The 25,932-nt window shown below is 37.8% G+C and overlaps 2 protein-coding genes across 2 annotated transcripts; one reads left to right on the top strand and one right to left on the bottom strand.

Annotated features, from left to right (window-relative positions):
• Positions 1–51: 51 nt before the first annotated feature.
• On the bottom strand, positions 52–3,933 carry LOC107750538 (probable RNA polymerase II nuclear localization protein SLC7A6OS). The gene is made up of 5 exons (XM_016565969.1): positions 3,545–3,933; positions 2,763–3,077; positions 2,346–2,549; positions 1,875–2,007; positions 52–522 (listed from the first exon to the last, which is right to left on the bottom strand). Exons 1-5 carry the CDS (start codon positions 3,737–3,739, stop codon positions 389–391), a joined length of 981 nt encoding a protein of 326 aa, XP_016421455.1. The 5' UTR covers positions 3,740–3,933; the 3' UTR covers positions 52–388.
• Positions 3,934–4,827: 894 nt separating this feature from the next.
• scube2 (signal peptide, CUB domain, EGF-like 2) lies at positions 4,828–24,848 on the top strand. Its single transcript, XM_016565975.1, has 23 exons — positions 4,828–5,135; positions 5,483–5,605; positions 5,862–5,987; positions 6,242–6,376; positions 8,524–8,649; positions 8,752–8,868; positions 10,548–10,637; positions 11,219–11,335; positions 12,514–12,636; positions 13,035–13,151; positions 13,301–13,423; positions 14,326–14,442; positions 14,531–14,620; positions 15,352–15,456; positions 15,966–16,127; positions 16,367–16,573; positions 20,224–20,394; positions 22,230–22,397; positions 23,075–23,236; positions 23,371–23,568; positions 23,753–23,905; positions 23,997–24,076; positions 24,308–24,848. The coding sequence occupies exons 1-23, from the start codon at positions 5,048–5,050 to the stop codon at positions 24,452–24,454; spliced, it is 3,045 nt and encodes a 1,014-aa protein (XP_016421461.1). The 5' UTR covers positions 4,828–5,047; the 3' UTR covers positions 24,455–24,848.
• The last annotated feature ends 1,084 nt before the right edge of the window (positions 24,849–25,932 follow it).

The raw sequence follows: 25,932 nt of genomic DNA on the forward strand, positions 1-25,932 counted from the left end.
TTTGAATAAATGATTCATTATATTTCAGTTTAATTCTGAAGTCTTTATTTTTTTTTTTATACACATCTACATATTTACAGGTATTTCGTTTTTCACCCCTTAGATGAACATACAAACACTACACACATAACTGACAACACAAAGCACCCCACACTTACACAAACTCAAAATCTCACCATTTTCTCTCCATACTATCTTCACATCAATCGCAAAATATTGCAAATAGTAAATCACTCGTCTCACTAACGCGCAAGTCAAAGCAACCCACACAAGTACACACACATGGGCTACTACATACATTCACTTTTGACAAAAGAACATACAGTTTCACTCAACACACGTCAGTAAAAATGGCCTCTCTCATGCTCGTATCCACACACAGAGGCTCTCAGTCAGAATCATTATACTCTCGTTCCTCCGCGTCTTCATCCTCATCTTTGTCATTCTCCAACTCCTCAATCATGTCCCGCCGGTAGCATTCCCAGCTCCTCCTGCTGTACGAGTGCTCTTCACTCCAGCAACCTGGAGAGAATACATTTGATGAAAAAAAACAAAACAAAAAACCAGCTTAGGGCTGGACGATATGGATAAAATTGATATCACGATATATTTCTTAATTTCGGTCGATACGATATAATTCCGATATCGATATGAACACTATTTATCTGAAATAGAAATCTTTTGTAACATTATAAATGCCTTTATCATCACTTTTGATCAATTTTAAGCATCCTTGCTAAATAAAAGTATTAATTTCTATAATTTCTTTCCCAAAAAAATAATAAAAATTATACTGAATGGAATAGTGTATAATGTTACAAAAGCTTTTTATTTCAGATAAATGCTGATCTTTGGATCTTTCTATTCATCAAAGAATCCTGAAAAAAAAATGTACTCAACTGTTTTAAATATTGATAATCAGCAAATCAGCATATTAGAATGATTTCTGAAGGATCATGTGACACTGAAGACTGGAGTAATGATGCTGAAAATTTACCTATGTTTGATCACAGGAATAAATTACATTTTAAAATCTATTCAAATAGAAAGCAATTTTAAATAGTAAAAATATTTCAACATTTTACTGTTTTTGCTGTACTTTGGATCAAATAAATGCAGCCTTGGTGAGCAGAAGAGAATTCTTAAAAAAAAAAAAAACCTTTAAAAATCTTACTGTTCAAAAACTTTTGACTGGTAGTGTAGGCTGATTATTCTTATAGATTGAAACAAATGTGCTTCAGCCAGAAAAAAGGGTATGAAAAGTGCTCCGAGTCGCTGCAGAAAACAAAAAAATTGAACAACAACAAAAACTGGAAATGTTGCTGGAGACGGCTTATTTAAAATGAAAACTGATTCTCTGCCAGCAGGAGGCGCTTTTAGAGTGATAAAACTAGCGGTTTCTCCAGTAATGGCTGTAATCAAAGCAGCTCCGCTCATGAACGCTTCTTTATCAGATCAAATGAAAATGCCATCGAAACTTTTCTGAAGACAGTTAATTCCCTTCAGAGATACATTCATATAAAACACCCGCGCCGTGTTATGAGTTTGAAACGTGCAGTGCTCATGTTTATTCAACGAAGTCAAACGGCACAAATAAATCAATGTATGGGAAACACTGGTAATGTATATCGAAATATCGGAAATGTGTTTAAAAATCATATCACCGTTATTGAAAAAAATTATATCGCGATACATATTGATACTGAATTATTGTCCAGCCCTAAACCAGCTTAAACCATATTATGCTCTTTTTAGAATCGTGACATAATATTGGCTGTTATAACACACCATAAGCCAAATCAACTGCAAACTATGCTTTAATAAGAAGCTATTTGCTTTGCTTCTTGATTTCTAAAAAAGCTTAGACGTATGACCTCCATAACGCTCTTCTGCATCACCGTCATCCTCACTGCTCTCATCTGGGTAGTCATTTCTCCAGTTGGTTTCAGCGTTCTCATCATCCTCATCTTCATACACTTCTTCCTCCCAGGCCACTTCATCAGGGACCTGAGTATTTGAAGAGAGGGAAAAAAAGACAAATGAAATCAAAGTAAAACTATAAAAAAGGCATTTGTTAATTGAAACAATGCTGAAATATAACCATTTAAATATTAGATGAAAACAACCTAAGAAAATTAGTAATGTTGCTTGCAAACTAACAGAACTAACTTTAAGTTGAAGCACTAAAATCAGTAAGTATAAGTAAAACTAATAATGACAAAAGCACCTATCTTACTAAACATTCAACTAAAATTGAAAATATAAAACTAAAAGGTAATACAAAAATATAACTAATAAAATCTATAACAGTATATAAATAATATTAAAATAACACTGCAACTAACCAGCTCTCCCTCTTGTGTATAGGGTCTGACAGACAGAATGTCTTGGATCCAGCCTGGTGTGGCCGTCTCCTGGTAGTACAAGTCATACACGTAATCGTCTTCTTTCTCTCGATGTTCAGTACCGAGCCCATCTCCCGACACACTCAGCTTCTCACGAATCATCTTCACAGAGTTACACAGGATTGTCTCTGGGTCAGACATAGTCTGGGGAAAAAGAACAATTATATCTTAAGTCAATTTAATAAAGGGATTAAAAAGTATGCTTTTGAAGACAAATGTAAATTGTGCATACATATTTCTTACATGAGTTGGAGTGATTGGTAAAGGGAAACGTAGCCAAAATGTACATTCAATATATAAAAAGTGTTCAAGATGAATACTGCATAAGGTTGCCTGAGGAAACTTTTTTGGCTTTACCTTGACAGGCATTTTGACGTTCTCCTCCTCATGCACAATATCAAACACTTGCACTTCTCCCAAAGACAGGCCACCACGGCTCTCTGTTTGGCTGTCATCGTTCTCCTCTCCTCCTCTTGCAGGAGCGGGCTCTGTCGGCAGTCCGGCCCGGTGGCTGGACAGGATCCGGTACCGTTCCTCTCGCCTGGTGCTCCATTTGACACTGCGCAGATCACCGACGATCCTCTGAGTGCTTCCTTGTGATGGCCGCAAGGTATGATGGGCCAGACGTGGGCGAGCCAGAGCCTCACGGACATGTGGCTGTACCGGAGCGTCCTGTAAAGAGAATTGATACATACATTAGACTACAATAGCAAATGACAATAAAACAGACAATTATGGTCATATAGATTTAACCACAGCCGTTGTTTGGATTTGACAATTATTTTGATCACGAGTCTAATTATTTACACATTCTATCTATCCATGCATCAATTACTACATAAATCTATAAATCCACCCATGGTCTGCAATGGGACTGTATGACATCAAGTATAACACCTGTAGTTTAATATCGCCTACACTGTAGGTAATTTTTTCCAGCACACGAGAAAAACAAGTGATACAGTACAAACACACTTTAAAGAGCATCTGGCCAAAAGTTGAAGTGTTACAAACAAGAGATTTTTTTAACACATGCATTTTGACAAGTGCGCTCGCGAGTCATGACGTCATTACGCATCATCATGACCACCGAAAACAATACAGCGCGTTTCTCCTGACGGCTGACGTTCAGACATTACCTGCGACACCACGGTGGCCACCAGTTTGAACACGGAGTTCTCTATCTTGGGCTCCTGTGGCTCTGGTTCACTCTCGTCGCTGGGCTGAGCCGCCGTGGCCTCCGGACGGATCCGCTTACAGGCCAGCAGCAGCGCGTCCGCCGGATCAGTGCCTCTCTTCCTCTTCACCCGCAGAATGGTCGTGCTCGGGTCCATTTCGCTAAAGACGCGTCTACTGTGTCACCACAGAGCGATTTCAGATGACAGACAAACAAGTACAAGAGCCTGCCAATGACAACAACAACCTGAGCTGTAGCCTTTCTTTCTTCCTTTTCACTCGTTTTTCTCCTTTGGCGCTTTTCTCTTTAGTGACCGCCTCATTCTGGAACAGTAGCGCCACGCTGCGGCGTGGAGTTTCTTAAACGTTTATATGCGTCCTCATATTGTTGCAATTAACCGCCTGCAGAGGTCGCGGTTTAACTGGGTTTAATTAAAGATTGGCGAAAAGAGGCCACTTGAAATGCTTGGATCAGCTACTGTTTTGTTTATTATGGACCATGGATTTTTTTTAAACAACTTAGTCAAGCAACTTAAGAAAATTAACATAATATTTTCTCACAGGGACTTTTCTGTCCCTTTGGAACATGGTTTAATTAAAATCCCATATAGTTTGTGAAAGTATATGCCCATATTGTAGACCTAATAGATTTAAACATTGGAATAACATTCTTTTATAACGACACATTTCGAAAGATTTTTACATCATGATATACATTCTATTATATTTGATTTATAAAATCAAAATTAACCAGCTGCTAATTAACCCTTTCCCCAAAAGTTAGAGAAATGAATTACTATCACACACAATGTTAAAACAAACAAAAAATCGCTATAATATATTATATTATAATTCACTTGGCTGATCAAGGCCATAACCAAATCTTTATGACTGTAAATTTTATAGTTTGATGAAACACACTTTGAAGAAGAAGTCAAGCCTTAATTGAAGAATCAGCCATACAGTAGCCTATATGAAATTGTGTAGTCTTAAGGTAGACCGCATAACTATTTACAGTATAAACTGCTATACTAGTCTACTACAATTTACTACAAATTAATGTACTACGAGGGAATGTGTTATGTTTAGCATAATCCTGAGTTTGTAAATCTATTATATCCCACTTTTCTTGCCCCCTTTTTATTCTGTGACATTAAAATCGATTCAGTCCGGACTGCATGGGCTCTTGGAGATCAATAAAAGGAACACTTCTGTGTGAATGCGCTCACACCCCCATCCCCCGACACACACAGAATCATGGAGAGAGACAGAAAAGGTTCTCTTTCACACACACACACACACACACACACACACACGCTCGCGCACTCGCTCTATTGCACACATCTTCTGTTGAAGCGCTCATAAGCGCGAATCCACTGACAACGTGCGGATGAAAATGAGAGGGACACTCGTGATAGAGTAAACGCGTGTTTTTGAGTTCGACCCTAAACTCTGAACCGATCACCATGGGAGCTGTTTGGACTACACGGCTCCTCTGTTTGTTTTTGCTCTTGTTAAATACTCGCCAAAGCGCCGCAGTTCCTCACAACACTGGTAAGAGTCTTCACTTTGTTACGCGCGATGCTCTACACACGCAATTTCGATTTGCACGTTTTTGCGACTTGTTAACTCCCTTTGTTTTGATACCTTTTTTTTTTTTTTTACTTTTCTGTCAAAACTAAAAAGATATTTTAAAATGTGTTAATATTTTTCCTGACATTTAATCTTTTTGGACTTTTTGAGTATCAGTTTATATTACAGTGTTTGTTCTAATTACTACAGTCACAACAATAGTGAAGTTTATTTACAATAGTGAAGTTTTGCAGTTCATTAGTAATCTGCAGTGTAAAGTCAGCAATGTTTACAGTAAAGTCTCGTGCTGTATTTTTTGTGATACACAGATTCAGATCAGTGTGCAGACGGAAGCGATGCCTGTCACATTGATGCTATTTGTCAGAATACCCCAACTTCATACAAGTGCACTTGTAAAACAGGATTTAAAGGGGACGGGAAACATTGTGAAGGTAACAGCTCCCTTTCACTTCATTTAAACAGACTCCGGACTACCCTGTAGTCTGGAAAACCTCACTTTTTAATTATTGTATACAAGCACTGTACACATAGTATGCAATTTCAATTGTTTATTCTTTAGTAGTTTTTAGTTTATGTTTACTTTCTTTCAAAAAAAAAAGTGTTTTGCTGTTGTATTGGCAGGGCAATGCCCCTATAATGTAGAAATTGCAAACATTTGTCAGCCTTGATTTCTGTTCCATTTCCTAGACATTGATGAATGTGATCTGGAATACAATGGCGGCTGTGTACACGAATGTAACAACATACCCGGCAATTACCGCTGTACTTGCCTTGATGGGTTTCATTTGGCACATGATGGACACAACTGTCTCGGTAAGTACAAATTCATGAAGAAATCACGTATACATGTGCGAGAGGTGAAAGTTAATGATCGTATGGGATGAGTTACTCCCACAACATACTACAAGTGTTTTGAAACAGAATTCCCTTATTTCCACGTAGTATATTTGTACTAGCAAATATCCACATGACCAAATCTGATCAAATGAGACTTGGTTTTATGTGGTATGTGGAAATGTGCTGTTTTGTGATGTCATAATCAGTGCTTTAACACACTCTGTCTCTAGATGTGGATGAGTGTATCTTCAACAATGTTGGTTGTCAGCATGTATGTATCAACACCATGGGAAGCTATGAGTGCCGCTGCAAGGAAGGCTTTTTCCTGAGTGACAATCAACACACATGCATCCATCGCTCCGTGGGTGAGCTACAAACCTTTAATGGCTCAGTCTACCATGTTCACCATCATACTGAATGATGAATATATAACAGGGTCACCATGCATCCTCTTTTTTTTTCCCAGCCTGGACTTCTAAATTGCCTAAAATTTCTGGATTTTGGCTTTGTTTTTATTGTTTTCATACTTGCAGAAGGTAATGACTGAAATGTAGCTCAGCTTGTGGTACCAATAGCTTACACATGCTTTATACATAATTGACCAGTCGTGGCATGTGAGAAGATGGGATCTACATAGAACGGTTAAAGCATTGCAAATACATGTACATATAATGTATGAGGATTGTAAGAAAACTGAGCCAAAATATTTTTTGACAATTTAGAAATCCTGACCAGGACATGTCAGGGAAAAAGACAACATATGTTCTTGGTTCATAAGTGGTCAGTCAGGTCGTGATGGATATTTTTCTGAACTTGGATGTCAAAAGTGCATCAAGAAAGGCTTGTTTTGTGTATTTGCAGAGGTGTCAGTGTGCTAAGTCAGGGGTAAGTGCAAAGGAAAGCCAACCTAATTTCTAAATGTTCTCACATAAGATCATGATTGACAGCACAATGGCGAATGACAGCTTTTAAGTTGGGTTCCCTCTCCGGGGCATTATCTATAGCCGTTCAGTTTCAAAGGGCCCATGCTGTGGGAAAGGGAGCCCCATGTTCAGAGGAACAAAACAAGTTAATAACTGCAACACTCAGGGCTTTGTGGCCTGTGTCACAGATGAGAATAAAAAACCTTTTTATGTGTCCGTAGCTTCTCAGCTGCGAGTATTGTTTTCTCCTCGGTAAATTGAGCTAAGGTTTGCAAGGCTTTCCACCCCATTTGCTTTCTCGGGGTAAACTTGCTAAATCCTATCAGCACATCCACTGAGCTGCAGAGTGAATGGGAGGAAACCAGCCCTCTACACTGACCCATAGACCCGCTATTGATGTCAGGTCAGGGTGTGTGGAATTAAATGGCGTTGAATTTGAAAAGAATTCTAACAACAGGTACCCCAAGGGTTTGGATATTTTTTCCCCTCTGATTAGTAACTACTCTGATTATTTTTTTTGTTCCTAGAAACTGATTAGTAATGTAAAGATTAACTAATGTAGCCATTAACTTTATTAGGGATGTAAAGTCTATTATGTAGCTGAAACAATTACTATGAAAACCACAGAGCTGCATAGGGTTTATGTATTAATTGGCATTGAATGTTGATCAAATCAGTTTGTTTTCCTTATATTATTATTATGTTTATTTTCTTACAATGAGTTTTGGTTGGTTGGCAAAATGTTATTATTTTATTACGTATCCACCTTATTTTTCCTGTAAGAGCAGGCAAGGTTATTCGCATTTTATGGGATTGGCTTCCAGTGTCATTCACTTCCAGCTATTTTTAGCTGTACAATACAGCTAGTTTTGCTGCTTGATATTGCAAACTATTGTGTCTTACACAATATTATTTTAATGTATTATCTTAATTATGAACGCACTGGTTTGTAGTGCAAATAGTTTTACCGTTTACTGCACTTTTTTTATTCTTCTCATTATTTTCCTACAGCGTTTAATGAACCGTAAGTCTCACACATTCACAGAAAATGGCTTACTTCTGCAATGAAAAATAAGGTGGATAGCCTATAAATCAAAAAGAACACATTTAATTTTAAAGGGATTGTTCAACCAAAAATTAAAATGAAAAATGCTCACCTTCATGTCGTTCCAAAAATGTATGACATTCTTTCATAAAAGAAGATATTTTGAGACATGTCTCAGTGTTTTTTAAAAAAAAATTTATTTGTCCAAACATTGGAAGTCAATGGTCGCCAAAACTGTTTGGTTACCAGCATTCTTCAAAATATCTTCTTTTGTGTTCCACAGAAGAAAGAAAGTCATAAAAGTTTGGACTGACATGATGGTGAGTAACTGATAACAGGATTTTTATTTTTGGGATAACTATCCTTTTATTATGTTATTAAAGGAACATTCAGTTTAATACAAACTGATGGTTGAGTCAGAATTATTTTCTGTGGTAATCAACAGCATGCCACAGTTTCTGTAGACAGTGCTTATTCCGGAATACATTTATGTAATACCAAAAGGAAGCATTTCAGGCTCTCTGATTGTATCTCTTCTTCACAGAAGGCCTGAGCTGCATGAATAAAGAGCATGGCTGTGCTCACATCTGTAAGGAAACACCCAAAGGTGGCGTTGCCTGTGAGTGCCGGCCGGGTTTTGAGCTGGCCAAGAACCAGCGGGGCTGCATCCGTACGTGTGAATGGCATTTCTGAGCCACCATTAAGCTGAGAAATACCACATGACCACTCGCTGGAGCTGTTGATGTGATGCTGTTTGTGTTCTGTTGCATAGTGACCTGTAACCATGGCAACGGGGGCTGCCAGCACATCTGTGAGGACACCGAGCAGGGGCCCATCTGCAGGTGTCACATCAGGTACACCCTGCACACAGATGGCAGAACCTGTGTAGGTAAGGCTGCTTTACTACTTCTAAAGCTTTTGTCCCAACCCACTTCTCCGGCTAGTGTTTCTGATGATCTCTTGACAAGTATTTTAAGCTGATCTGTATTTTATCTACTTATGTGCAAAGGTGGTGATAGAGATCTCTCATTCAGACACAAACACACGCTTTATCTGATAATGAGGAAGTACAGCTGGAGCCTGCAGGCTGTGTGTGTGGGGTCTGCATTTATCGTTGTCGCTCTCTGTGTTCTGTCAGCATTGTCCATGATTTTGCTTCTGCTCTTCTTGATTGTCCTGAAGCATAGAACATGACGATCTTTATTTATCTGCGAACACTACAACACAGCGCCACAGTGGTTAGGACAGAGTCAAGCAGTCAGGGAGGTCTCTTTGCCTGGGATTGGTTGCTGTTGTAGATGTTTTTGTTTATGAAAAGTTCAGGTGTACTTATCGGTGTGGTTGCTTTTTTAGGTTAGATTGCACTAGATGATGTGATGATTGCACTGTGTGATGCCAGTGAAAAACATTGCAGCAAAATGTGATAAACAGTCTCCTGCTTAAGATGCAGCTGATTAACTGCTCCTGCATTATTCAGTGTCGTGCACTGTACATATAAATGTTTTCATTTAGTGGACACGTTCATTCAAACCAAGTTTCAAATAAGCCAACAATATTTGTAATATGCGTGCATTTATTTATAGAATCATTTCTATTATATATATATATAAACACTAGTGTTCAAAAAGTTGGGGTCAGAAGATTTTTTTAGTGTTTCATTTTTTAAATTATTACAATTTGAAAGTCTCTTATGCTCACTAAGGATCAGAAATACAGTAATATTATTACAATTTGTGATAACTGTTTTCTATTTGAATTTTCTGCAACCATTACTCCAGTCTTCAGTGTCACATGATCTGTCAGAAATCACTCTACAATGCTGATTTGGTGCTCAAGTAACATTTCCTGTTATTATCAGTGGTAAAAACCATGCTTATATGTGACCCTGAACCACAAAACCAGTTATAAGGGTCAATTTATTTGAATTTGAGATTTATAATAATGAATAAATAAGCTTTCCATTGATGTATGGTTTGTTATGATAGGACAATATTTGGCCGAGATACAACTATTTGAAAATCTGGAATCTGAGGGTGCAAAAAAAAATCAAAATATTGAGAAAATCTACTTTAAAGTTGTCCAAATGAAATCCTTAGCAATGCATACTACTAATCAGAAATTAAGTTTTGATATATTTACGGTAGGAAATGTACAAAATATCTTCATGGAACATGATCTTTTCTTAATATCCTAATGATTTTTGGCATAAAAGAAAAATCACAAATTTTGACCCATACATTGTATTGTTGGCTATTGCTACAAATATACCCATGTGACGTATGACTGGTTTTGTGGTCCAGGGTCACATATGTAAAATATTGATTATATGTAGGTAGTATTATGATTTTGTTTAAAAACTACAGAAACTATGCATCTGGCTCAGGATTTCTTCCTGATCTGGCGCTTTAAAAGAACTTTCATTGGTGTAAATTAAAATAACCAGGTTGATTCCATCATATTCAGTTTTTACATTTCAACAAAGCATTTCTTAGGTGACCTGGCAATGTAACTTTTTACCAGCGCGTAAGGTATATATTGTTCTCATGCTCTGTTGTCTGTCTTTTTTAGAAAGGGATGAAACGGCCCCCACCACCCCTGATCACAATGCCACGTCCTTGGCCGAGGTAGACAAACGAGTTAAGCGTCGACTGCTTATGGGTAAAATCCTACCAATAACAATCCATACATAATCAAATCAATTCAAAGTATGCAGACAGTTTCATCCAGAGAAATAGGGTTAAATATATCAGTGCTTATAGAGAAAATCAAGAAGTGTCGTGTTAACCTATAGTGCATATATTTAGAAGCGTATACCCCGGCCAGGCTAAGCATTCCACAGTCTTTTAGGTAAACTGTGAAATGACTGGAGACCCACACTTCACAACCTCTGATTTCTCCCTTGTAAAATATGTCCTGGTGATAGAGTGGTACATTTCACATGTTTTTCTCTCATGCAGCGAGAGACAGGGACTGGGGATGTTTATCGTACAGTGCTGAGTGTTGTATTTGTCTCTGCCAACTCATATTTACACAGCGCGCTGCATATGGCCTCTTTGTCCTTGGCCTTCTACATGTGTGCAGTGTGATATAGTGTATAGACTTCCTAGCACAGACTGTTAAAATATGAATGAACTGATTGATCTTGCAATGACTGATTGACATCATTGATCAACCTGAGGCTTTCTCTGTCAGTCCTGCCGTTTCTAACTTGTCGTGTCTTTCTTTCTTCTGCTCTTCAGAGACATGTGCGGTGAATAACGGAGGCTGTGACAGCACCTGTAAGGACACATCCACAGGTGTACGCTGCAGCTGCCCAGTAGGATTTACTCTTCAACCTGATGGCAAATCCTGCAAAGGTATGAATCAGATTTTTTCCTTTATACACATATTTCAGTTGCTTTTAGGCTAAATCTCACAAAAACATGTCCAATTCACAATCAAAAGCAAAAAATGTACACTATATTTCACAAGTTTGGGGTCATCAAATGAATACTTTTATTCAGCAAGGATGCATTAAAATGGTCAAAAGTGACAGTAAAGATATATATTTTTAAAGATTTTTATTTCAAATAAATGCTGTTGTTTTGAAGTTTCTGTTCATAATATAATCATTAAAATAAATGTATCTCAGTTTCCACCACATCAGTACCAAATCAGCATATTAGAAACATTTCTGAAGAATCATGTGACACTGAAGACTGGAGTAATGGCTGCTGAAACTTCAGCTTTGCTTTTTCCCAGAAATAAATTAGATTTAAAAATGTATTAAAATAGAAATTGGTTATTTTGAATCATAATAATATTTCAGAATTTTGCTGTTTTTATTGGTAAAATAACCTTAGCGAGCATGAGAAATAAAAAAAAAAACTTACTGCCCCAAACTTTTGAACAGTAGTTAAATATTATATTATATTATATTATATTATATTATATTATATTATTTAATTTAGTGCTGTCAAACGATTAAACGTAGTAGTTAAATATTATATTATATTATATTATATTATATTATTTAATTTAGTGCTGTCAAACGATTAAACGTGATTAATCACATCCCAAAATAAAAGTTTTTGTTTTCATAATATATGTGTGCGTACTGTGTATATTTATTATGTATATATAAATACACACACATGCATGTATATATTTTGAAAATATCTACATGTATTTACATGCATATATGTATATTCATATAATTTATATTATTTATAAATATATTTAATATATAAACATAACATATTTTTCTTAAATATATACATGCATGTGTGTGTATTTATATATACATAATAAATATACACAGTACACACACATATATTATGTAAACAAAAACTTTTATTTTTCTAATCCGATTAATCATTTGACAGCACTAATTATATTATATTATATTATTTAAGCAATATATCATTTTTTGATTTGGGGGGGTCGGGTGATAATGTCACAGATAATAATCTTGACAGGTTTCGTGAGATTCACCCTATAGCTGATCAATCCATCTATGTTCTACAGTGTGATTTGGTCCTTCTCTGTCTCTCAGACATTGATGAGTGTGAACTCCATAATGGTGGCTGTGACCACTACTGCAGGAACACCATTGGCAGCTTCGAATGTAACTGTCGAAAAGGCTTCAAACTGCTGACGGACGAGCGTTCGTGCCAGGGTAGGATGCTCTTCTTCTGCTATAGGTCCAACACAATGTAGAGAAGCAGCGTGGGGGTTGGTGTTAGTATCTGTGTTTGTAACTAAGCTTAAAGATAAGACCGGGTGGGAGTCTCATGAAGGGTGCCAGTATCAACTTGCAAGATTCCTTTGAAGATCCTTAACATGGACTAAGAGTATAACTCTCAGCCCTAAAAGAATATATTTCGTTTAAGCACACAGACAACTCCCTCTCCTTGATACAAGTCTTCTGAGGAAAGCACCTTTCCCTGTTATTAATAAAAAGCCTCGATTGATTTCTTTCAAACTGAATATGGAGCCTTTGAACAGAAAATGAGAGTGTGCTTGATGTAAAAGCTGTGCAGTTTTCAATTTAAGCTCATTTTTGTTTGATTATAGATATTGACGAGTGCTTTTTTGAGAGAACGTGCGACCACACTTGTGTAAACTCACCTGGTAGTTTCCAGTGTGTTTGCAACAAGGGCTACACTCTTTATGGGCTTGCCCATTGTGGAGGTAAGGATAAAAACAGCTATTTAAAGATTTATTTATTTTTTATTAAAATCAAAGGTCCTTGATACTGTTTTATTGATTTTGATGAATCACACAGAATTATTACAGATGAAGTGCAACTATATGACTTTTGTCGGTTCCTCCATTCTCAGACATAAACGAATGTAGTTTGAACAATGGAGGATGTGAGCACACCTGTGAAAACACCATGGGAAGCTTTGAGTGCCACTGTCATGCTGGTTACAAACTGCACTGGAACAAGAAAGACTGTATCGGTAAGATGAGCCTGAGTGATTCTGAATGCTGGATTTCTATATCTGATGATGTCGGCTTAGATGGAAATCAGTGGGAGTTAAAAGCAGGAGATACTTTTGAGTTCCTTTATCTGGCTCTCTCTGTCTGTGCTATTGCTGAACAAACACATGTCACGTTGTACATTCACATTCTCATCTTGAACATACTGCATTGTTGAGCTTTTTTCTAACTCATAACTCGTCCACCTTCCTCTCAGCATGCATAATATAGCTTCACATTTAAGCATTGTGATTTTCACATTCAGAAGCAGAGGACTCTGCACTAGTGCCGCCACCTGCCAGACCCACTCTCAACTGCAGTAAGCAGGGAGGGGGCGAGCTCTGCTACCTGACCTGCCAGTCGCAGGTTCATATCATCAGTGGTGAGTGTTACAACATGTAGAGATCTTTCTTTGTCTACATGCTGGAGTTTGCTTGGAGCTTCTCTGACACCTTCATCTTCATCTGTAGGAGCTGAAGATTCATACACTGTGACCTGTGGCATGCCCCTGTGAAAACACCATGGGAAGCTTTGAGTGCCACTGTCATGCTGGTTACAAACTGCACTGGAACAAGAAAGACTGTATCGGTAAGATGAGCCTGAGTGATTCTGAATGCTGGATTTCTATATCTGATGATGTTGGCCTAGATGGAAATCAGTTCTTCATCCCTGGGAGTTAAAAGCAGGAGATACTTTTGTGTTTCTCTATCTGACTCTCTCTGTCTGTGCTATTGCTGAACAAACACATGTCACGTTGTACATTCACATTCTCATCTTGAACATACTGCATTGTTGAGCTTTTTTCTAACTCATAACTCGTCCACCTTCCTCTCAGCATGCATAATATAGCTTCACATTTAAGCATTGTGATTTTCACATTCAGAAGCAGAGGACTCTGCACTAGTGCCGCCACCTGCCAGGCCCACTCTCAACTGCAGTAAGCAGGGAGGGGGTGAGCTCTGCTACCTGACCTGCCAGTCGCAGGTTCATATCAGTAGTGGTGAGTGTTACAGCATTTAGAGATCTTCCTTTGTCTACATGCTAGAGTTTGCTTGGAGCTTTTCTGACACCTTCACCTTCACCTGTAGGAGCTGAAGATTCATACACCGTGACCTGTGGCATGCCCCTGCCGTGCCACGCAGGAGGACAGTGGAAAGGGAATGGATCATATTGCACAGGTAAATCCATGTGGATGTGTACTGTGTTTGAACTGTTCCAAGCAGTGTATACTGTTTACTACGTAATACTATAAATATACTATTGTAGTAATTGTTAATATTTTGAATTAGCTTCAAATTCAATTTGAGTCATTTGATGTTCTTTTGTCGTTTTTATTCATTTTTAATATTTTAGTTTTATTATAGTTTTAGTTTTAATATTTTTTATTTCGCTTTAATATATTTTGGTTTTCGTTATATCAATTTAGTGATTTTTGTACTTAAACAAATGACAATTCTGACATTAATTACTCACCCTCATGTCGTTCTAAACCCGTAAGACCTTCGTTCATCTTCGGAACACAAATTCAGATATTTTTGATGAAATCCGAGAACTTTCTGACCCTGCATAGACAGCAAGGGTCCTACCGCATTCAAGGCACAGGAAGGTAGTAATGATATCGTTAAAATAGTCCATGTAACATCAGTGGTTCGACCGTAATTTTATGAAGCTACGAGAATACTTTTTTTGTGCAAAGAAAATAAAAATAATGCACAAATAACACGCATGCGTCATGGCACTCTCAATAATGGTGGCAGACTGTCCCAGGAGAGAAGAAATCATTGTATAAAGTGTTTTTTTGTTGTTTTCTTTGTGCACAAACAGTATTCTTGTAGCTTGTCCTTGTGATGAATATGATGAATGATGAATATGATGAGTGTATAAGTCACAGTGTTCCTTTCTGTTACAGGTTCTGGAATCAAAACCATTGCTACATTTAAATCTGGACAGGGGACGTGCAATCTGAAGCGGAGTCAGGAAAATCTTGCACAGAGCTTTAAAACCGCCCTGTCAGGTACTGGTTTTCACTGAAAATATATGCAGTTGACTACTAAAGCAGCAATTTGTTTGCACATACTTAAAGTCAAAGTCTAAAGCCAGCACATTAATAAAACACTGTGACATGACTATATTAGTCAAATTGTACGACCGAAACAGAAATCACTAGCTTTCTTTTTATTTCCCTCTATGCAAGTAGACTTAATGGAAATAAAAAATAAGTGAGTGATGCAGCAAGCCAGACACAGAGATACTTATAATAAAACTAATACTATAATAAAAATATATATTTCACAAGTTTGGTCTGAAAAGAGTCCCACACTCTTCAGTGAAAGACTATAACTTGAAATATTTGATTCCCTCTCCGCTCATGTTTGATTCTTTCTACACTGTTATCCATACTGGAAGCATAAGGGATGTAAGAAAATAAATTTGATTTCAATACCCAAAGAAAGCAAGAGTTGAGCCTGCCTTTTCATTTCGGACCCTCTAAATCCATTAAGTCTTTAATATCTATTCACTCAGATAAAAGAGCCACCGAGAATGTCCAGTTCAGCTTTGTTAGCCTGCACTGTGCCTCTTCAAGCAGACAGCAACGTAGTCGCCACGGGCGGAAGGCTGGCGAGGAGGAAGGGTCCTCCATCACTGCCCAGTTTGAGCTGGATGTGAACCTGGAGGAGGTAACAGGTTGGTTTTGTGCACTGCATGTGTATGTTTCAGTAGAAACCTTAGGCCTCTCACTGCTTGCTCGCATCGCTCCCTCTTCCTGCTCCTGTCGCTGTTACTAAAACAAGCCAACAGGTGAAAGTATCTCCTGGTTTAAGATGGAAGTGGGTTCTATATTTAATAGTGGACAGTGTGCACGTTATGGGTGTTTGTGTGCACTCTATGTATGTACGAGATATGGTATCCAGTGTTTCTCTCAGCAGAGGGCTGTGACCTGGCATGTGTTCGGCGGCGCTCTGAGAAGCGGCTTAGGAAGACTATCCGCACTCTTCGGAAGTCCATTAACCGGGAGCAGTTTCACCTGCACTTCGCTGGATCGGAGTATGAGCTGGCTAAGAAACTCGTCCGACCCGCTGACCTACCAGACCACTGCGGCACCGGACAGGTTCTGCTAGACAAGAAATGTGGTGAGTGCAAATACACGCCACTTACAGTTGCGTGAGGACACAAAATATTTGTTAGGATTCACACATGTATTATATTATTTACTTTGCATGTTGGTTGTGCTCCAGGTCACTGATTATGTCCAGTTGGAATGAATCGGTTATATTCGACAGTTTTTCAAATATTGTATATTGTAGAAGTGGATTTGGCATCAGTGCAGGCCAGATGACTGACATATATTAGGTGTTATATAGTATAATATGTATGGTGTGAGAAAGTTGGCGTGAGTTTTATTTAAGAGGCAAGACTGGGAAACAGAAGGCTGCTGTTGGCTCTTACAGCTAAATGCTGTTCCAACCTCAAGACTGAAGCAGAGTACATGTTTTGTGTGACAGGCGCACTTCAAATCAGCTTGCTACAGCATATGTTCAACTTGGCATCCGTTTCCTTTAGCCTCTAGAATAAACATCTCAGAGGGACTGTATGTGAGGCACAGCTAATTCTTTGTCTGGAGGCCTCATTGTGTTGAACATTATCTTATTGCCTTCATTGTCTTTGACATAAGGCTCTTTCAAAGATGCCTTTTTAAGGTGACTGTATTGCTGAGGTTGTTTGTCCTCTTTTATGGTGGAAAAGTCCATTATCTTTTACAGGCTCAGTTTCAGCAGTAATGCAGACAACCAAAGGCTCTCTGCTTTTTCGAGGCTCTTCAGTTGCTGTAAAGACTTCTTTGTAACAGTCTCAGAGTAAAATGTTATTGCTCTGTGATTGCACTTCCATAGCTACAGAGACTTAATAGACATCTCAGTTATGTTTTGTCCATGTATCAAATTTGTGATGTTTCACATAAAATTCATCTAAAGAAATATGAGATGGTTGGTGACAAGCAGTAGGCGAGAGCTGTAAAATTACAGCATGTAATTTTAGCATAGCTCAGATAGCTTAACTTTGGAAGAATCTGGTGAGATTTCAAGTTCATATTGACTTTTGCATTGGAGTTTGAGACATATTTGAAATTTCTTTAAATTATTTTTTAAAAAGATGTTTTTACTTGAACATGTTGAACATCAAGTTTCTTAAGAATGCATACAATTAATGCATAAAAAATGAGAGTAATGACATTTAGCAATGTTACAAATATCCTTTTCAAATAAATGCTGTTCCTTTGAACTTTGCATTTGTTTAAGAAAAAAAATGTGGCTTTGCACAAAAATATTAAGCAGTTTTATAGCAGTCACTGACTGTTTTATATTAATTTAAAAATTAAACACTGCTTTCAATATTGATATAAATGATTTCTGAATATAAATGATTTAGCTTTGCCATCACAGAAATACATTTCATGTTAAAATACTGTATATTAAAATAGAAAACAGTTCATAGTATGACTGTTTTTTCTGTACTTTTGCTGTCCAGATACCTTCTGTCTCTATCTGTGTCTATTTTGAAGTAGTTTGGGGAGTTTGCAGTGGTTCTCTCTTCTTCGACTCAGGGTGTGGGGTTTTGAGTTGTTTGATCCATTTTGGGTTACTCTCCACTGGAGAATGATAATGGAGGAAAATGAAGTAAGAAGACTGGTGACCACTGACCAGCTCGCTCCTCATTGTTTTACAAATCACAAGTCCCACAAGTCCAACTTTACAGATCCAAGCTATACGTCTACATCTCATTTAACATGTTTGGAAAGCGATGCCAAGTGAAATGTACACGCTTGCCAATAAGTAATTAATTGGATCCATGCTGAATATAGGATTGTAAGTTTTGCTCTTTTCACTAAAGCAGGCGTACAATTAAGGTACACAGAAGTGTAGTGTCCAAGTGCCAGCTTAAATCGAGCTCTAAAAGGAGCTATATTTTTTTCCTCCCTGTTCTGGCCTCCCCCACTGGCTTGCATCACTGAATGCAGTTTAGCCTTTTCAGTTTGCCCACTCCATTGTAAATCCCAGTGGGGCTTGTTCAAGCTCCTGGAGTGAGTGGGGAAAATCTGTGCTTCAACACTTCTTCGCAGCTTTACAGACCTGCCTTTGCTTTTAAACCCTGAAGAGTGATCAGAACCTATCATGAAATGTATTCTAGTTCACCCAGTAAATAAAATTCTGTCATCATTTTGTCACCCTGATTTTCATTCCAGAACTGCATGACTGTTTTTCTTCTGTAGAACGATATTTTGAATTTTTGAATATCTCTTTTTTTTTTTAGACTGCATTGACTTTAACGGTATGGGCAAAAATATTGTTCAGAATATCTTTTGTGTTCCAACTGAAGAAACAAACACGTTTGTCATTTTTGTGTAAAATTTCATGCTAATTCACTTAAAGCACACATACATTTTGACATGGATTGAACATGTAATCCATTAGTTAGATATCACAAAAACACACAATGATGAACTCTATATGAACAGCAAAGCTAAACGGTCACAGAAGGAGGGGTTTGCCTAAGTTTGCCCTCTCGGCTGCCGCTTTCCTCTCCTGTCCATAAATGTGCTAAGTTATTGTTTGCTTGTTTGTTTTTGTAGGGGGGTGTTTTAGAGGGCTGTTTATTCAAGCAAGCAGTTTAAGAGCCAAATTCCTCCTTAGGCAGGGCCACTCTGTGTGACCCCAGGCAGTGAGCGGCTCAAGAGAATTGACTTCAGCGACACCATGGGAATCAATTAGCATCAGCTGTTTGGGCCCCTGCCTGATAGGCGCAAGGAGCGATTGGACTCCGCTGAATGGGGGGATTCACAATCCTGACCCCTTTTATTGGGTTCAGCTCCTTACCACTGTGATACCATAGTGTTTGCCTATGTCATCAAATAGGCAAAAGCCGGGGGACTTGAATAGAGGTGAAAGGTCCTTTAAACCTCTTTGGGACCATCAATTCGAGGATTCAATAGAATCATCGCTTTGCATTTGAAAGGCTTCAAGGTTTTTTTTCTCTCTCTCTCTCCAGTTCTCACTCTTTTCCTCTCCTCTCTCTTACTCCGTCGCTCCGTCAAATAAAAGCCACCCGGGACAATGTGACGGTGGCTTCTCATGGTCATTCAGGATTAACAAAAGAGAGGAAAAAATGAACTGCTCTTGAGAGAATTACATTTTCTTCTTGGAAAATTGGGCAGTTTGCTGAGGCACACATAATTGCCATGCTGTTTAAGCCTTTGTGGAATTAGCCGTCATTACCATAAAATCTCGGGAGTAAGAGGTTTGTCTAAATTCTCCCGAACACTGTCAGTTGGATGTTTGCACAGAGACACTGAGATGAAAGGAACGTTTCTAAATTGCCGTACTTACTTGGTTAAAGGACTGAACCGTACTGGTGCGTGGCTTATTTTCAGGCACAGTGTGTGCAAAACGCTTTTGAAAGCGGCACTATAAATCAGAGCGGTTTATAAAGCGAACATTAAAAAGACTTTGTTCCGCTCCCTTTAATCAGACATCATAGGTTTAGGCGAGGTAATATTCCCTTTGAGCGTGTTCAGTAAGGTGAGGGATTGTGTATGCGTGTGAGGGCTGTTTGATGTGGGGGATCAGGCAGCTGTGGAAAGCCTCAGTTCTCTTATTTGTTAGAATTTTTGGCATAGCTGCATCAGGTCAATTTGCAGTGCCCCTTTAGCAGCTTAATGTGAGGCCTCTCATTTGTGTTCCAAGTTTAGTCTCTGTTTCATCTAATTTCTGACTTTTCTGTGCGCTAGTCAAATGCAGCGTTGGCACATACTATGATGGAGAGCAGGGAAGGTGCTTTCTTTGCCCCCCTGGGACGTACCAAGATGAAGAGGGGCAGGTGTCTTGCGACGTGTGCCCGGGACCCGAGGGCAGGGGAATCCCAAGAACCACAGGAGCACGCAACATCTCGGAGTGTGGAGGTGAGACTTCACCGAGACATACTCATCAACAAAGAAGTCTGTGGTCTTTCCACTATCACTCACTTCCATTGAGGTCGGTGTCTGTCAAGAGCTTGAATGTTTGTCTGTCATTTAGTTTTAAATTCTGTTTATTGGTTCTAGCAAGTAAAGGCCTGTTCACACCAAGGATGATAACTATGAAGATAACTAAAACGCTACCTATAATAGCATCTACAACAAAGCACAATAAATTTGCTTATTATAAGCGTTCACTGGAGTTACATCGTCACATACAGTATGTATTTTAAAAAAGGGTCAAGTTGTTGGACTTTTTTGTAGAGCCTAAGAATTAAGTAGTTGGCCTTTTTCTTCAAGAAATAAAGGCTGTCCTGAATATTAAGGAAGATAAAGCAGTCAGAGATGACACCAAAGATTGCATTGGACTTGCCCTAAAACTAGAGATGATCTTAAAAATTTACATTTATGCCAATCACAGGCTTATATAATATGTTAATATGTATATATAACATTAACTTAACATATTACTTAACATATTAAACTAATAATAATTACCTAATAATATATAAAAAAAAATTTGGTAACACTTTAGTGCTGTCAAACGATTAATCGCGATTAATCGCATTCAAAATAAAGGTTTTTGTTTACATAATATGTGTGTGTGCACTGTGTATATTTATTATGTATATGTAAATACACACACATGCATGTATATATTTCAGAAAAAAATTTATGTTTATATATTAAATATATATATAATATAAATTATATGAATATAAATATATACATGTAAATATTTTCAAAATATATACTGTATGTGTGTGTGTATTTATATATACTTAATAAATATACATAGTACACACACATATATTATGTAAACAACTTTTATTTTGGATGCAATTATTCGTTTGACAGCACTAATAGGGACCAATTCTCACTATTAACTAGTTGCTTATTAGCATGCCTATTAATAACATATTGGCTGTTTATTAGTACTTAAATTGCACATATTCAGCCTGACCATATTATACATCCCCAATACCTAAACTTAACAACTACCTTACTAACTATTAATAAGCAGCAAATTAGGAGTTTGATGCAAACGTCGTAGTTAATGGTTTGTTAATGGCGACTGGGCCTTAAAATAAAGTGTGACCTAATATTTATTTAAAAAAAAAATTTATTTAGCTTAGTAATAATTATTATTAACATAATAAAATTTTCTTAACAGAGAGTTTCCATTTTCTTCGCTGTGCAAGACCTATACCACATTTCATCCTATTATCCATTTATCCTGAGAGATGTCATCCCCCAGATATCTAAGGTTGCAAAGAAAGAGTATGAATCACATCCTGTTTTTTGTTTATGCAGTAGGCAGGAAGCATACCTGTATTGATGATAATCTCTCAGGCTCATGGCTAGTTGAGGTTGAGTTGCGTTTTTGTGATTGTGAGTGTGTCGGGAGGGGTCATTTCATGCAGTCCTGCAAATCCTCAACTGTCTGATTCATTCACACCAACAAAGAATTCCAGACCTGTCTTGTGTTTGGAGAAAAAAAAAGGCACCACCATGTTTCTGCTTCTCAGACGCGGTCATCAAAAGCAGCTTACTGTGCAGATGCCATCTGCTACTTTCTGCTGATAGACACAACTAAAGGGGCTGTTAGGGTCCGTCTCAGTGGTAGCCAATTTAGTGTGGTCACTAGAGGAACGAGAGGAGGCCTGCAGTTTATTAGATAATGAACTTGCATGACATCACTGCAGTTTGCTTTCTTTGGAAGGCAATAAAGTATTCAACTTGGTTTGCCTGGCATTGTCTTAACAGTTTTCTGATCCTAGGTCAGTGCCGTCCTGGTCAGTTCTCCCATGATGGTTTTGTGCCCTGTCTACCGTGCCCACAAGGCACCTATCAGCCTGAGGTCGGCCGAACTTCCTGTTTCCCATGTGGAGGAAGCCTCACAACCAAATATGATGGTTCTGTGTCCTTCCAAGACTGCGAGACTAAAGGTGAGAAGAATATGGCTATAATACAAGTCAGATTATACTGCTGTTCAAAAGTTTGGGGTCAGTAACTATTTACAATTTAATTGTTTTCTTTTTAATGTATTTTGAAATGTAATTTATTCATGTGATGGCAAATGTGAATCTTCAGCAGCCATTACTCAGTCTTCAGTGCCACATGACCTTTCAGAAATAATTCTAATATGCTGATTTGGTGCTCAGAAACATTTCATATATTATCAGCGTTGAAAACAATTGTGGGTATTAATATTTTTGTGGACGCTGTGATGCATTTCTTCAGCATTTATTTGAAATGGAAATCTTTTGTAAGATTATAAATGTCTTTACTGTCACTTTTGATCAATTTATGGCATCACTACTGAAAAAAAAAAAAGATTTCTTTCAAAAAAGAAATTCTGACTGACCCATTTTGAACAAAAGTGTATATTTACATTAATGAAGACTACTCTGCTGGAAAAAAACAGCCTAAACCAGCCTAAGCAGGTCTCCCAACCAAATTTTAAGGGGTTTGCAACTCTTTTTTTTAACTGGTCAGGCTGGGACAACAGTTTTATAAGCAGATTTAAAGAAGGGTATTATCTTAAAATGTTTAATTCTTTTATATTTAGTAGAATTTTAAGACAGAAATGCTGATTTCAGAACTGATTTTGGTGTCCCTACAGTTCAGTGCTCCCCAGGGCATTACTACAATACCAGCACCCACCGTTGCATTCGTTGCCCCATTGGAACCTATCAGATGGAGTTTGGCCAAAACTACTGCATTGCCTGCCCTGGAAACACTACTACTGATTTTGATGGATCCACAAACATTATGCAGTGCAAAAGTAAGTGCAATTCACACTTAAAAAAAAAAAAAACTGGGATTATTCTTTAAATTCAGCCTATCCTTATCTCATAAAAAAAAATATTTTAGTTCTCTGTATAGTCTAGCCTAAGTGGTTTAAGTTGTTCCTGCCAGACAGACACTGTGGAGGAGAGCTGGGAGAATTCACCGGCTATATCGAATCCCCCAACTACCCCGGCAACTACCCGGCCAACATCGAGTGCACCTGGACCATCACCCCTCCTCCCAAGCGCAGAATCCTCGTTGTGGTACCTGAGATCTACCTTCCTATTGAAGACGAGTGTGGGGACTATTTGGTCATGCGGAAGAGCTGTGAGTGTTGCAGGGCTGTGATCTGGTGTTGAATGCATTGGCTCAGCAGGGTGATTGTGAATACACATGTGAGGAAATGGGGGGAGGAGCCGCATCGATGGGCTCATTAGGGCTCTCCTTCATCTCTTGGGGTTCGAATAAGCCACTGAAGAGGTCTTTAGAAGTTTCTTTACTGTTCCCACAGCTCTACCTAATTCAGTGACGACTTATGAGACGTGCCAGACATATGAGCGACCCATCGCCTTCACCTCCCGCTCCAAGAAACTCTGGATCCAGTTCCGCTCCAATGAAGGAAACAGTGGAAAAGGCTTCCAAGTGCCATATGTAACGTATGATGGTGAGAATTTAATTGCTGACGTGTTTGTATTGTGTGTTAAGTGTTTAAAGTAGCTTGAGTATTTATATGCTGTCTATTGTGCTTCTTTTAGAGGACTACCAGGAGCTCATTGAGGACATTGTTAGGGATGGAAGATTATATGCCTCTGAGAATCATCAAGAAATTCTTAAGGTATAGTGCATTAATTTGTCTTTCAAAGCAACTTTTAAACCGGCTTCATTGTAACTTGATTTTAAGTAATTAATGTGAGGCAAGTACTAAAATCAAGAGGTTTGCCGTTGCAGATCCCAGTAGGAAAAAACAGACAATAGTGCCACCCTGTGGAAGACGGCAAAATATATTGTACTGGTGTTTTGTAATTGACTTTTAAAGTCCAGTTATGTTTTCTTATTAACTTTACAGGACAAGAAGCTTATGAAGGCCCTGTTTGATGTCCTGGCCCATCCGCAAAACTTCTTCAACTACACTGCACAAGAGTCTAGAGAAATGTTTCCAAAATCATTTATCAGATTTCTCCGCTCCAAAGTTTTGAGATTCCTACGCCCCTGAATTTTGTGAAATACTCTTATACGGAATAAATATTTGGTGCTCCAGAGAAATTTTAAATGACTGACCTGGAACAAATATTCCTGAATGTTCTTGGCCGCCTGCGTACTTGCAGATTCAAGATGAATTCTTGAACCTGATGAGATGAGAGCTCACAAGAAACTTTCCTAAATACATCAAATCAAAACCAACCAAGAAAATGAACTGTTTTTCCAGTGAATGGATTTATTGCTGCCCTTCTAACCATTCTAAAATGAACTGCCACCTTTCAAGAAAATGATTCTTCCTGTTTCATTCCTTTATTGTCCAGAAGTGACTGTGTTACAAAAACATGTTAATTACAGCCTGAATTATAGTCAGAAAAAAAGAAGAGCAACTAGATTGCTTGTTATATATTATAGGTCATTTCACAAAATTTGACATTTTTTGTGAAAATATGTTTGACCAGCTTATTTTGAAACTTCAGACAACTTCCAATGTAGTGGAAGTTAAAGCAGTTAAAGTCATTTTTGCAAGTTTGAATGTGTTGTACATTATGTAAAAAAATTTAGCATCAGCTCTCATGTTACTATATTGTATTCTTTTTTTGCATTGTAGCCTTCTTCATACATGACATATATGTATTCTTCATTTGTTTCCAGTTAGAAACCGTAGATGTACACAATATTTTCAGTGGCACTGGTTAGACATTTGATATATCACTTCTCAGTTTCTCTGCATTCACTTCTATCACACTTCCATCACCTAAACTGATTTTTGGATTAAGAGGCTCTTGATGTAGGATTGATTACTCATTGATGACATGCAGAGTAAATTAAATGTTTATATTTTTATGGTTGTACATCTAACATGTAAATAAAGAAATGCACTCAAAATGTCTTTGTTGTATCAAAAGCAACGCTTTTGCTATAGCCTAGATCAGCGATTTACAACCAGGGGGTTCTTGGAGAAATTAAACTTTTCTTTGTTAAACCACTAAACCAAATATGGCTTAAGGCAAGACACCCCAGGTGTAATTTTTTAATAGATCTCACCGTACTTCCACAGTTGAATTAAGAGTTGCAAACATTTTCTAAAATGTTATGATAAAATATGGAAATTTAGGCATTATCTAATTAAATGTGCACTCATTTGCATACCTTTCCAGAACAGAAATCTGAACATTGGCTAAAGCCAGGTTCAAAATGTTGACATATTACATTTAAATCATCAAAACATGAAGAGGGGATCTCTTTTTATCATTCCATAAATCTGAAAAATAACCTTGTTTTTAAAAAAAAGTTGTATAAAATGAGGCATATTAGCCTACATGTAAATACATACAAAGGTTAAAATAGGCTGTCAATACATTTAAGTTAAAATAAATGACGGTGACTGATCTATTTGTAGTTAATGCAGTTTGAAGCATATAGCACCTGACTGAATATAGCAGTGATACGAGGGAGTGTTTTTTGAACGATAGAGCTGAACTCAGTCTCAGG

Source organism: Sinocyclocheilus rhinocerous, unplaced genomic scaffold (assembly GCF_001515625.1).
Source record: "Sinocyclocheilus rhinocerous isolate Xijiao unplaced genomic scaffold, SAMN03320098_v1.1 scaffold19, whole genome shotgun sequence".
NCBI classification, from domain to species: domain Eukaryota; kingdom Metazoa; phylum Chordata; class Actinopteri; order Cypriniformes; family Cyprinidae; genus Sinocyclocheilus; species Sinocyclocheilus rhinocerous.